This window comes from Nanorana parkeri, unplaced genomic scaffold (genome assembly GCF_000935625.1).
Source record: "Nanorana parkeri isolate BGI_ZX_2015 unplaced genomic scaffold, ASM93562v1 scaffold1206, whole genome shotgun sequence".
In the NCBI taxonomy this organism is placed as follows: Eukaryota; Metazoa; Chordata; class Amphibia; order Anura; family Dicroglossidae; genus Nanorana; species Nanorana parkeri.
The window spans coordinates 384,339-399,001 of NW_017307474.1; the positions used below are offsets into that span (position 1 = coordinate 384,339).

At 41.8% G+C, this 14,663-nt stretch overlaps 1 protein-coding gene across 1 annotated transcript in view; it reads right to left on the reverse strand.

Annotated features, from left to right (window-relative positions):
• Positions 1 to 14,663, reverse strand: part of NOSTRIN (nitric oxide synthase trafficking) — a 39,498-nt gene that overhangs the window by 19,755 nt on the left and 5,080 nt on the right. The window contains exons 3-5 of the mRNA XM_018568551.1: positions 14,183 to 14,266; positions 2,920 to 2,982; positions 1,591 to 1,672 (exon numbers count right to left, since the gene is read on the reverse strand). Of these exons, the coding sequence (XP_018424053.1) occupies positions 1,591 to 1,672; positions 2,920 to 2,982; positions 14,183 to 14,266 (229 nt within the window). The remainder of the gene's footprint in view (positions 1 to 1,590; positions 1,673 to 2,919; positions 2,983 to 14,182; positions 14,267 to 14,663) is intronic.

The window sequence follows — 14,663 nt, forward strand, 5'->3', positions numbered from 1 at the left end:
TGTTAGTATATTGTAGTATAGTGTAGTGTAGTGCAGTGAAGGGAAAGCTAACTGGTGTCAGTGTAGTGAAGTGTCAGGGCCCCGCCGCCTCTTACATCAATGGCCTCACCTGCTCTTAGGTCGCTGGCCAGTCATGTAAGAGGAGGCGGGGTTTCTCTTAGGCGGGCCCCGCAGCCTCCTTCACTGTGAACGCTGGCCTCTTCTGCCATAGCTGCTGGCTGTCACTGACACAGCTTTGCAGCGGTTGTGAGGGGAAACGCCGCTGCTGAGCTGTGTAAGTGACAGCCAGCACCTTTATATGCCATAGCGACCCAGGCGACCCACACGGCATCGGAGGATTTTTAAGCAAGTATAAAGCACTAATAAATATAAGCAGCAATGTTTATGCAATGTGAATGGTAACATACTCAATAAGAAATATAAAGCAGTTGTTGCTCCAGTTTGGCTGCAAAAGTGAACTGCACTTTATGTATTTACAGAAACAAAATATTACACAAGCAAATAACAATTAGAGACAAAGATTGCTGGTACCCCTCTTAGTTTTTTTAACCTGGGAAATAGAACTTTAGTTTAGTTTAGTTTAACTGTCCCAAACAAAAATGTATCTTATTTGTGTATCACTCTGCTGTAGATCCTCCAATCATCTCTGAATTGGTGCGGACACTGTCCTTCCTTCTGGAGGGTGGCTACTTTTATTCTCCATGGTCCCTGTGTGTGTTATAAAGTAGCCACCTCTCCATGCTTGCTCTCGGGATGGACTACAATCTCACTACAAATTAATGAAGTACCGGGCAAGGGTTAAGAGCTCGTTTTTGTCTAGGTTAAAAAAACAAAAAGTTATACTCACCTGATCATTTGAGTCGACCAGCTCTTAGACCAGTCCCTGGAGCCTCTCTTTCCCTCTGATCACGTTCTATGTACAGTGTATAGGACATGAGGAGGCAGAGGGACATACCATCACTGCTGCATAGGAAGAGACAGGCTGGGTAGTGCACTGTGACAGCTGGCCGACTCCGAGGATTGGGTGAGTATTCGTATTTAAATGTTGAACCTAGACAAAAATGAGCAGTGAAACCTTGCAGGGTTAATAAAAAGAAATCCTGTGCTACTTGAAACATGGAAGCTATCATTGCCAATCTCCTTTGTAAAAATTATAGTTGCCTGGCTGTCATGCTGATCCAAGCATTAATACTGTCAGAGGCATTTATCTGAAACAAGCCAAATAGATCTGGATACTTTTTCCAGGTGAATGGCTCAGAAAGTATGGATGATATCGGATGAGTATAACAGACAGGGAGTTACCATTTTCAGAAGGAGGTCAGCGATAGCAGCCTACATACTTCTTCTCCAATGACTTTGCTGGTTACAAATATGTTTCCAGCTGCCTAAGAAATAACTGGATTTCATGTCAGAAGACGGTTCTGCCTGTGAATCTCTGGAAAATTATTGCCATCAGTAAAAATGTCGCCAGGCACATTCACGATAGAGCGCGGGGATGAAGGCGGAGAGCCCGGAATGAAAAATGATGTCTTTAGCGCTAGTCTAAACAAATCCACAATTCAAGGCCATAAATATAGCACAATTGTTTACCTTTTTTCTTCTCTTGTCGTGTTCTTCTAAGATTTGATTTGTTGGCTTTATGGCATCTTGTTGTATTGCCGTGCCAAGTTTTCTGGAAAGAAAAGAATACAGATTCTGCTGCATATGCCGGTGTACTGAGAATTTAAAGGGGGATTCCAGGTAAACAGATTTATACAGTAATGGGAGTTCCCCATTATCCGGCATTAAAGCAAACGGCACTCTCAAGCGACATGATATGTCCTCGTTTTTTTTTTGCCATTTGCTTGATAGACATGGGGAAACTACAACATTTCAAAATTCTCTGTTTACATCTTCCTGCTGGCCGGTAGCTAGATTCCTCAGCCTGCCGGTGAATGTAAACAACTTGCAGTGGGCGGGAGCAATTGTTAGCCTGCTATTGGCTATTTCAAATTGCAATAGTCAATAGCAGGCTGGCTATTGCACCCACCCACTGAGCAGAGAAGCGGACCTGAGAGAGAACTTTCTCGTTCAGGTCTGCCCCTCTGCTCATTGGCAGAAGGCAGTGGGTGGGTGCAACAACCAGCCTGCTATTGGCTATTTAATTTTAAAATAGCCAATAGCAGACTGGCGATTGGTCCCGCCCACTTCCAGCTGTTTACATTCAACTGCCAGCTGCGGAATCTAGATGAATGGGGCTGCCGGGGAGAGAGGGGTTGAGAGTGGGCGGTAGTTGCTTGAGAGTTAATAGTAAGTCTTAAGCAACCAGAAACTTCAGTTATTTGGCACCTACTGATGCTGGATAAGTAGGTGTTTTATTACTGTTTTATATTTGTTTTACTATTTATTTCCTATGCTCCTTAGCTCCATCTAGTGGCCAAAATGTGGTATTACAAGATGACATTTGAAAATGCATTTGACTTATAGAGAGAATATAACAAGGATGCTCGTTTTGTGCATCTATTTGCAGAGAACCAACATTCACAGGGATTTGCAGGGACACTGGCTCTGTAATATGTTTATAAACAGACCCCTTAGTGTGGTGTTGCATAAACAAGCAATCTTCTGAGTTTTTATTTGATCCTCCATGAATAGTCAGTATTAGGTCCAGACTGAACTCGTAGCAGTTCTGATTATTATCAGAAGGGATTATTTGTTTAATACTTTTTGGGCATTTTTTTTTTCCTGTGGGCTGATTATTCTCCATCCAATTTGATTAAATGATTAGGAAATTCCCAGCAAATTTGGGCCCCAAAATGATACAGAACAGAAAGCGATATAATTAGTTAATAATTATTGCATTATCTGTAAAGCTTGCATACACCATTGTGTGTAGGTGTGCTAATATGTGTGTTATTACCCATCTCTGATAGTACTTACTTATGTGTTTCAGAGGTTGCCTTCATTTCTTCAGCTGCGCAGGTCCAGGCACTGTTAATGCAACTATATGAGATAAACATAATTAAATGGAATTATTTGCACAGTAATTATTGTTATCAGCTTTGTAGGTCTTATTTGGCCCAGGAACACAATGGACTCAGCTAGAAAGGCCATCAGTTGAAGGCTGGGTAGAAGGAAGCCTTGACTACGCTGATCTTACTATCAACCTCATAGCCCAAAATCCTCAAAAATGAATGCATGAAAGATGCGGTGATGAACTTAACATAAATTGCCCGAAGATAGTTCTATCATTTGACATTTACTTCTATAAGAGGGTATAAGCTACTGACCAAGAGGGTGATACCAGGTCAAATGCAGGTACTTTAAGGGTATCTATAGTCATAAACTAAAATTAAATATGCATTTCTACAACCCCAATTCTAAAAAAGTTGGGACGCTGTGTAAAATCTGCATAAAAACAGAATGCAATGATTTGCACATCTCATAAACCCAAATTTTATCCACAATAGAAAACATGCCAAATGTTTAAAATTAGATAACTTTACCATTTTAAGAAACAAATAAGGTACTTTTGAAATTGATGGGAGCAACACGTCTCAAAAATGTTGGGACAGGGCCATGTTTGCCCGGGTGTAGAATCCCCTCTTCTTTTTACAACACTCTGTAAATGTCGGGGAACTGAGGAGACCATTTGCTGGAGTTTTGGGAGAGGAATGTTGTCCCATTCTTGCCTGATATAGGATTCCAACTGCTCAACAGTCCTGGGTCTGCTTTGTTGTATTTTTCATTTCAAGATGTGCCAAATATTTTCAATTGGTGAAAGGTCTGGACTGCAGACATGCCAGTTAAGCACCCGTACTCTTCTACTACGAAGCCATACTGTTGTCATTGATGCAGTATGTGGTTTAGCATTGTCCTGCAAGGCCTTCCCTGAAAAAGACATCGTCTGGATGGGAGCATATGCTGCTCTTGATGGTGCCTTTCCAGATGTGCAAGCTGCCCATTCCATACTCAGTAATGCACCCCTATACCATCAGAGATGCACTTTTGAAGTGAGCGCTGATAACAAGCCGGAAGTTCCCTCTCGTCTTTAGTCTGAAGGACGTGGCACCCATGGTTGCCAAAAAGAATGTCAAATTTCGATTCGTCTGACCACAGAACAATTTTTCACTTTGCAACAGACTATTTTAAAAGAGCTTTGGCCCAGAGAAGATGGTGGCCTTTTTGGATCAAGTTAAGATATGGCTTCTTCTTTGCTTGATAGAGCTTTACCTAGTGTTCTTGGATGGCACAGTGAACTGTGTTCACAGACAGTAATTTTTGGAGGTATTCCTGAGCCCATGCAGTGATGTCCATCATGTGAGGGCCTGAAGATCACGAGCATCCAATATTGTGTTTCAGCCTTGTCCCTTGTGCACAGGGATTTCTCAGATTCTCTGAATCTTTTAATTATATTGTGCACTCAATGATTAAAAACATGGTGCCCGCTGTTGATGCTTCAGTGTTGTACTTGGGGGGCACACCCTGTGCGCATGCCTATGAAATCCATATTGTGTACACCAATTTCCTTTGCAAACCTACATATTGCTTTGTAAAAAGAGCAGCAACATCATGACTGTGCTACAGATATCCTTGCAGAGATCAGAGCTGTGGGAGGAACCCAGCAGGCCCCACCCATTACAGGCTACAGGAGGGGGCGGATACAAGACCTGTCACCCTGTACAAGGAAAGAGAGCAGCAGTGGCTGGTCTTTATTACAGGAAGCTCCTACACAGAGGTAAACACACTGGATTACTGCACAGATCTGGAAGAAATACACAAACCACTCCTGAATTCAAGGAGTAATACATATAACTCTTGTATTTTGACAATGTTTGCTTTTCCTGGAGTCTCAGCTTTAAGTATTATCAATAGCTCCATTTACCAGTATGTACATTTCTAATACAAATTTGATTTACTTGTTTTTTACATCTTGGTATTTCAAGGATCTAATAGAGAGAAGTAATCTGACACTATAAAATGCTTAATGGCTCTTTCATAATGTCAAGATGATATCATGTGACAATGACTACACAGAGACGTTGCTCGAGTACAGTTCATGGTTCAGTATCCCGGTATACGTAGGTGACACATAATCATGCAGAAAACTATTCATCTCTCTGATAAACTGTCAAAACATCTCAGATTATTCACCTGCAATATACAAGGCAGCAATGTACAGAAAAAGAATTCATAAAACTCACGCTGCACCTCCATGGGCGATAGGTGATCACACTATCATGCAATAAAAATCTTAGAATTAGCTTTGATTATTTCTGAAATTATGACCTCTGATCCATTGAGTTCCTCACATTTTTTTTCTTTTTTGGCAAGCTTTATGTGAAGTAACATGTCCTGAGTTGATATACTTCACTGTAATGGCCTGCAATGTGTTTTGATGCGTTTTGATGCATTGCGTTGGCGTGTGTTTTTGACGTGTTGCATTGCTCTACGTTGCATTGCTCTACGTGTAGCATGCTCTACTTATTTTCAGTGCAACGTACAGCAACGCAGTGCTGCGGTGTGGATGTCCTCATTCACACCCATTAATTTTTCGTGCCCTTGCATTACCATCCATTAAAACGATAATACAAAATCCCCTGCACTTCATACAGAGTACAGATCTTAGATGAAACCTACCTAGTGCCACTATGTCGCCCAGAAGAAGGCACCCTGCCTTGCCCCCGAAGCGTTGGGTGTTTGATGCATGTGACGATCTAATAAAAAGTGCTTTATTTCTTGCACACATCATCGAGTGCTGGTGACTTCTATTATGGACCATCCATTAAAAAACAGAACGGGTCTGGTGTGAATGGGGCCTTAAGGAGTCAGAACCTGACAATTTGTGTCAGGTCAATTTTTTAGACAGTTGGACAGATTTTCCTCGCTACCTGTATAGTCACTGGGGCAGGAAAAGAGGTGCAATTTCCCCAGCACGTACACAGAGAGCAATAAAAATTAGCTTCTTGCTAGGACAGGAAGTAAAGAGAAAACACTACAATAGAGACATAGAAAAAAAAGCACATTTCAAATTAAGAAAGTGTGCTGACTTCTAAATTTGGGGTCCCCAGTTTGAATCCTGGCCAGATCACAATCTGCAAGGAGTTTGCATGTTCTTCCTGTGCTTGTGTGGGTTTTCTCTGAGTACTCCGGTTTCCTCCCACACTCCAAAGACATGCTGATAAGTTAATTGACTCCTGTCTAAATTTGCCCTAGTGCGTGTATGTATGCATGTGAGACAGGGACCTTAGATTGTAAGCTCTGAGGGCAGGGACTGATGTGAATGTGCAGTTTGTAAAGCACTGCACAAATTGACTGCCAGTATCCCACTGATGCTTGAGGGTCTATTAAATGGAGGCTAGGGTGCAGACACTGTAATACTACATTAATATCTAATCTTTATATCAAGTCATTAGCTTGGATTGCACTTAAAGCCAGGAATAGAATTCACAGAGGAACTGTCAAACAAAAAAGAAAATAGCAATAGCTGACCAAGTAGCTCAGTGTCACATTTAACCTCTGGAGTGGAGCTGTTGCTGGAGATCCAAATCTGGAAGTCACTTTGCACTGCTAAGGCGTTGCTTTCAACACTTTAAGACTAAGACCCAAAAGTATGCTGGTTTAGGAGATTTGTGATTGGAGCAATGTCATCATGACCATCAAATCTCAGTGGCCTCAGTGGAGCTCTTCCTAAGCTAAAAGGGTTAGATACTAATTTCTGTCCATTTCAAACCAGCTTTACTTACTTTGTCCATCGTTGCCCGGCCGCCTACTGGGCCCTTGGCGTCTTCACTTACAATGCAGGACAACTGGTCCTGTATTGTACATGATGATGTCAAAATGCCTGCAAGCAATGGAACACTGAACCAAAGTCATTTAGGTAAAATGGTTGCACAGAATGGAAGAGTGGACCAGGGATAAGGTAAGCAACAAAAAAGTGAAGGGGTCCCCCACTGCAAGGGTAATTTTGGATGTTCCCTGAAGTTCAGCTTTAAAGCATAGGTTTCTCCGCTATGATGCAGTCCTCTTATTATGAGTTTCTTTAAATAAATTACCTATAAAAACTATAAATGGGTAACTGCACTTTTCACCTAACCATTGCTCTTTCCATTGCTTTTTGCTGAATATACCTATGTGTTTAAGAGGTGCTAAAATGCATTGGGATTTTTTATTACAGTTGGGTATGTAGAGGCTGTAAGCCAAATGGGTGCCGAAATGTTTGAAACCCGTCAAAACCGAGTAGACACCCTCAAATCGATTTTGCAGCGTTTTCAGTGGTAAATCTTTTGGAACGGCTTATTATTGTTGATAAAACATGGTTACCACTATGACCCAGAGACCAAACCATTGTGTTTGGAATAGCAGCACTCAGGTTCTCTGTGGCTTAAAGTGACATTAAACCCTCAGAATTTTTAACATAAAACAATACTGTAATGTGTGCCTTATTGTAATCCATGGTTGTTTCCCTTCTCTTTGCTGCTCTTCCTTTGCTGCAAAGGAAGCATGAGAAGAGATATGGATTTAAAAGGAAGAGCAGCAAAGAGAAGGGAAACTACCATGGATTACAGTAAGGCACACATTACAGTATTGGTTTATGTTAGAAACATAGCGAGTGGAGCTGCAGAAAGGTGTTTTTTTTTGGGTGGTTTGTAGGACAATGAGCTCCCTCACAAGGCTGGTAATGCAAGGAATGTTTTGAAGAAATTGGAGCTTCAGTGCCATAGACCATCCCTACCCTACTGACCAGATCTTGCTCTGACTATTTCCTGTTTCCAAACCTTAACATTTTTGAATGATTTAAAATGCATTTGGTTAAAGAAATGTGAGAAACAATGTGTGTTGATCTTCAGGGTGAATTTGTGGAATAACATGTAAGTTGCATAGCTCTAGGTCATTCCCTTCTTGGTTGGGCCTAGAACTTCTCAGCACCTCTTTGTATGTTGAATTGGCAAACAAAACCTTTCTGCAAAAAACTTTGGTGGTAAATAAAAAAATGACTGACTTTTATTTATGGAGCCTGCAACTGTGAAAATATAGGATCTCAAAACTGTCAGCATAAAGAAACAATGCAGAACAACTTTGATCCAGCCCACAGTATAACAGATTGACTAAACATGACCTTCTCCATAATGTACATAATACTCACCCCCACATTGAATTAATCTCTGCCTCTCTGATTAACAGTTATACCATACAGAAGATTTTTAGTATCACTATTGTCCTAATAAAATCACCTGTGATTAATCGCAGAAGGCCAGTGATTGATTGCTAACTGACAGAACAATGGACTCCCTATGGTGTAGTCTACACTGTTGCGTGTAACAGCAATAAATCACATAACACGGCAGCGTTGTGCGATCAGCCACAAATAATCGCTGTCACCTGGGCAGGTGATATTAGTAGCACAACTGAGCTTCTAAAAGTATCCTTTTTGCTCTAACTGTAAAGTTTTCTAGATTCAGGTGATTTATAATTAGAAAGGAGAGAAGTTCAGCAGCAGGATCTGTCTGAGGGTCTGTAATTACATTACTGGATTATGAATAATGCTCGTGGACCTTTACCTATCAACAAACGTTTTCTTTCCTGTTTCCTCCCCTTCCCTCTTACACAATAGCAGAACACTTCACCATTTTTAGAAACTTTAAGTATCTCGTTTTGTGGTGCTGAACACGTGCCTCTGCTGCCTCCTGGGATGTCCACGTCACACATCCCGGGAGCCAATGTTTTACTAATGAATGCATGCACGCTGCGAGATCTGCACATGCACAGACATAATGCTTGTCTGTCCCAGCTATTTGGTAACTGGGAGGGACAGGTAGCATGTCTGTGCAGACACGGCGGATTCCCACACATGCACACACATGATGGTGGTCTCTACAAGGTCTCATATGCCCAAAACCAGTGGCATGTGTGCGCATGTGTGGGAATTTCCTGTACGTAAGTTGCAATGCCACAAGTCTCTGTCAGTTCCCAAATACCTGGGAGAATCCTGTGGCACATCTGCACACATATGGGATATTTCAGGATGGTGACGTAGAAGAAAAGAAGCAGAAGGTGAATTTTGGCAGGGTGTTGCTCTTTAGACTGTTTAGACTTTAGCACCAAATGGTACCCTCACAATATTTACTATGGGACTGATTTATAAGTCTTATACCCAGTGTACAGCAGGTCAGGGGAGGCAGGTGAGGCAGAGCCTCACCTAGTATTATGGAGCAAAAAGCTGTCAGCTTCAAGTCTGAAGCTGACAGCTTTTTCTCCATTCCGATCAGCTTGTTACAGGTTACACAGCAGGGAAATCCTTCCCGCTGTGTAACCTGTCATGGACGGAGCGCTGCCTGTTAATTTCAAGCAGCGCTGCATCCAGCTTTTGACAGGTTGTTAGGTTACACAGCAGCGGGTTTCCCCACTGCTTGTGTAACCTAACTAGTGAGGCAAAAGCTGTCACAGCCTCTACTCTTTGTTAGAGGTGTGAGCTCTGTGGATGGTTTGGACCAATGGCAAAGTTCCATTGGTCCAAGCCATCCAATCAAAAAAAGAACAAAAAAAGCCACTGAGGCCATCGATACCGATGCCTCAGCAGTGACGAGCAATTGAGGGACAGGGAGGCTCCTCCCTGTCTCCTCTCTTCCTCCTTCACACTAGCTTGGGGACCGGGTTGGGGGCGTGGCTTTGGCGGACGGGGGGCGGGACTTACTGGGGGCAAGGCTAGGGAATGCCTCACCCGGAACCAGAGGTACCGATTGTCACTGGTGTACAGTATTCTTATGCTCCTTGGCTCCATCTAGTGGTAGTAATGCTGTGTGAATGGCATTCACCTAGCTATCTTCTGGTCACAAGAATTACAAATCAGTCCTCGATGCACACAGATTGGGTATAGCATATATACACTAATTTACTAACAAATGTGGTTTGCTATGGAGTTCACACTGTGGCATCCAAATGTCTCTGGCTAAGCTGTGACATGTCTTAAATATAAATGTTTTGGGTCTGTCTAAATGCTGTTAACATTCTTAAATGTGTGCACCGTGTAGTAACAAAGGGCATTATGTGTGCACTGTTAACAATTGGGGCCCGTTCATGCTTTTCGGATCTAGTTGTAATATGTTACCGGACATGCGGTAATGTGTGATATTTTGCACGCTTATATATGCTCAGGTACATTGTCACTTGCTGTAGTTGTGCCGCCCCAACAGGGGCATAGAATATGAGATGCATAGCCTCAGTTAATATTAGCATTGTTATATAGGTTAGAATTTATATAGTGTGATTTGCCTAACTATTTTCTCATAGCTAAATTCATGTGTTATCCTATGCTGCCATCTAGTGGCCTTTTGTTGTAACAAACATGCTTTCTGTAATTATTCCTCATGTGACGATGTATTTCCCCCTAGTGTAGCCCCTTCCTGCTTCCTGTGTGCAGTACTTCCTGTGTCATGGGCACAGTGGAAAGCCACATGTAACAAGGACACACATGTAATCTGCACAGTACGTAGGAAAGGCATCATTTTCTGACCGCACAATACTATAACCGTTCAACTGCTGTTCCTATCATCTGCTGTAAAGAATAAACACCTCTTTTGAATGAATCGGTATTGACGAGTTCAGCTATCTGACGAGGATTGTCCGCAGTGAGTATATCTGCTTATACAGGCCAGGCATAGAGGTCTCAGCAAGGGATATATTTCGCTATCACAACGATCGGAGTCAGAATAGTAGTTAATTCTTTTGTACACATGTGTGCATCTTTGTGCACATGTGCAGAGGTTCATACACTAGTGAGAGTACAAGATTCCATACATTGGTTCTAGTAATAAAGACTAATTATCACATTATCCTTTTTTATCATTTTCAGGTAAAATATTGGCAGGTACAGGATGGTGAGCACACTTTGTTAAAGCAGAATGCACAAAAACAGTATTATTTGGATGTTCATAGCACACAGCAAACTAGGACCATACTGTACACATTGAACATCACTGTGCTATCAGATGGATAGGTTCAAGGACTGTGTTTGCTTAAGGACTGTGTTTGCTGTGTGCTCATTCATCTGCATGCTCACGAGGCTGTGGTGTGCCTGTATGGAAGCAGCTGATCCTTGTTCTTGTTCCTTTGCTTTAGTAAATCAGGATCAGAGAATTAGATACATTTGACCAGTACAGTATTCTGCCTACAGACTGTGAGATTTTCTAATAGTTACGTGGAATTTTGCTACAGCGAAGAGAAAAACACTTGCTGTGATAGATGCAAACAATTGTAAAACATGGCATATTTATAGATTCTTGCAGAGCCTTGCGGAAATATGGGACTGCATTATTGCTTTGAATGACTTTATTGAATCCCATTAGTGCATGTTGCTGATACACACCAATCTTTCTCTGACCTGAACACAATATTATGCGTATTTGAGCCAAAAGGTGTGCCAAGCAAATGTTCTTAGATTCCAAAGGTATTAAAGGAGAACTATGAGGTGAGTGCTTTTCACTCACCTCATAGTTCTAGCCGACCTGTGACAATGAGACTGTCACAGGTCGGCTCAGTAGATCGGGGGGTGAGCGAACACATACCGGCGTTCGCTCACCTCTCGATCCTGTCACGGCTCTCTGCCGTGACAGGGGAGGGGCTGGATTCCCCCCTCCACGCTCCGATCCGCCAGCGCTGACTGGCGGAACGGGCGGGGGAGGGGGCGGGTACAGCTGACTCTGCCTCTAGATAGGCAGAATGGCACCTTTGTCAGTATTAAGAACTCCCATAGAGGAATCAAAGTGCACTCTAAACTGATCCACCTCTAATCTTATCACTAATCTTATCTGTGGCTAATCAATGACATAACTGTATGCTTGTCCTGCCGAACGAGGAGTTAAACAATCAACACGGATTATGTGACAGGAATTTATATCCTAGCTTATAGCAATGAAGTTAAGTAAAGGTGAAATAAATAAAGTGCACCTGTCATTCTGAAGCAAACAATTTGCTGCAAAAAGGAAGGATGGAAAATAAACACCTTATTTTTCAAAGTTATGAAGTTCTTAGAGTATCTTGCAAGAATGATGCTAGACAGTACAATTTAGTAGATTTTAATACTGAAGTGTACTGTCTAAGAATGGAATTCGCCTCACTGAGGGGAGCTTTTTTCTCAATTCCTGCATTATGAGGATAGGATGTAAAGGGAAATTTAACCAGCATGATTCAGACAGCAATAAATAACCTAATAGGGTTTTTCTTTCCCTACTTTATCCAAAACTATATAAAAAAAGATTTGTCTATGAATACACTTTAATAGGCAAAGAATATGGAAGCACACATCATTAGAGTAAACCAAATTGCAGGGTCAAAGTACAGTCTGTTATGTGATAAGTATTATAGGTAGAGGCATTGCTATTTATAGGCTATTAACACTTAAGACGGACATATCAAAGTCTAGGTATGACACAGAGTTCTTCAGCTCTGAATCACATTGTACTGTCCTACTAAGTAAATGCTCCACCTTCATCTGTTGATGTAATGGTATCAAAGTGCAGCATCTTGTGTCTGTCCCCATAGTAATATACAGGCAATGAAACTGGCACAGGTAACCTGTGACTCTTTAAGGCTCTATTCACAGCCACAATTAGAATGCGTAGTAACTGTTGCACATTTTTGTCCGCACATACGAACGCGCAGGTTTGAATGTTCCACATTGGAATGCATTGAATTTTGTGTTTTGCGCGTTTCCGCCTATAGGGATTTTCCATTTTACTCATCCCAGGATTATGGTTAGTATGGCTATCATTCATCTTAACGCAAATCTATGTTTAGCCCTAGTAAGTCCCCCAACAACTTATTTACATGTATTGACTAATGTTGGGAGCAAGAGTGGGACTGAAGACTCTCTGCCATAACAGTATGAGTATACTAGTTGCCTTGGCAGCCATTCACCAACTACCAGCACTGTCACATGGTCCTTATATTATGACATGCCTGGTACATTTCTTTGGTTCCCGTTGGCCTAACAAGGTAGCAGTGAGGTGTTGGTAAGTATAAGCAGCGGGTGCAGCTATCATCAAGTGAAGAAAGCAAAGATTTACTTTAAAGCCCAAATGAGCTTCCCATTTAAATCAAATTCCCTGAAAACAAAGTCCTTGCCTCACCTTCTGCATCCCCAGCAACACCTCCACTGTTCCTGGACATAACACAGTCCCTGCTAATAACTTTCTAAATGTGAGTGTCTCCTTTTCAACCTTTTTTGTCCTTAATTCCACTGACACACTCCTCCGCATTATGGGTCCTCCCCACGACCTCCATGTTATGTAGACTGCACAACTATTGACACATTTCTCACCACATCCCCTGTCCCAGAATAAACTTCTTCAAATGCAGCCATCCATTTCCTGGACACTGATTCTGACCTCTATTTCTCCTCTGTAAAAACTTCTGTGTGAAAAGCTTGGTGCCCATGCTGCGACTTTATATTTAGTCAGCTTTGTGAATGGGTGCTTAAATGCATTAAGGGGAACGCTTCCCTTCCCCTGTCATTTACCTGTATAGCTATGATCATGAAAAGATTCACTGTTCTGCTGGCTGTAAAGTTTGAAAAAGCTAAAAATAAGAGAAAAAAAAATCTTTCACAGGTACTCCTGCACATTCATTATAATTTAAGCCTGAGTATTCAGATTCTTGCATAGGATCAGTTGTGTCTGTCTCTCTTTATCAATAATGTATTAAAGAAACAGAGAAACAGTAACATCTCTCAGGGGTACAAATGGCTTTAACAGTGACTGGGATGCAAGAAAATGCAACTACTGTATACTGCACCATTTTTTAATTCACCTTCCTCCTCTGTATGACTGTATGCAGATCTTAGTCATACAAAAATATATGAAACCATGCATTCCCGGATTTCCCCCCGAGGTGTGAATATATCCTTTAGCCACTACATGGTGCTTTGAATTTAGAAAGTATATGATGTGCAGCGCAGCATCAATTAGAAAGTACCACATACGGAACATGCTGGGCTGTCAGAATTTACACAACTCCTACCCACAAAGCCATAATGAGTCAAATGCCAAAACATATTATCCTGTTTCATGAGCTTATCGATCTCAGTGGGTACAAAGATGTTTATTACAGCATGGTCATACATGTGTATTTTGCAGTTTCTGTGAATCTGGTGTTTTTCTATGAATGTGAAAACCTTAACACGGATACCATTAAAGTGCTCACTTACTTTTTGTTCATGCCATCCAATGCTTTTGTGAGTTTGCCGGAAACCTTTTCAAGTCCTTTAGCATAACTTAACTCCAGGGAAGCTCTGTAAAATTCATTGTAAGATACTGTTAAAGAAAACCAAAAAAAAGCCCATATGCAGTCATCTCTGGAGTAGATACACATTTGTTGTGTTTTATTTCTTTAAATACTCTGCAAATACAGAACAATAGGTGTTGATCTACCATGAATACATCCAGCTCCTAAGTCAGGAATGGGCAACTCAGCCCTCCAGCTGTACTTTAACTAGAAAGTCCAACATGCCTATGGGAGCCATGCCTGTAACTGTCAATCTTGCAATGCCTCATTGGAACTTGTAGGTCCACAAAGACTAGAGGGCCGGAGTTGCCTACCCCTGTCCTAAGTCCTGTTGTGGCTGACAATATACAGCAGTTTTGTGCTCCAAGCTGTGCTAGACCTGCCCCCAGTTGTCCTTTGCCCCC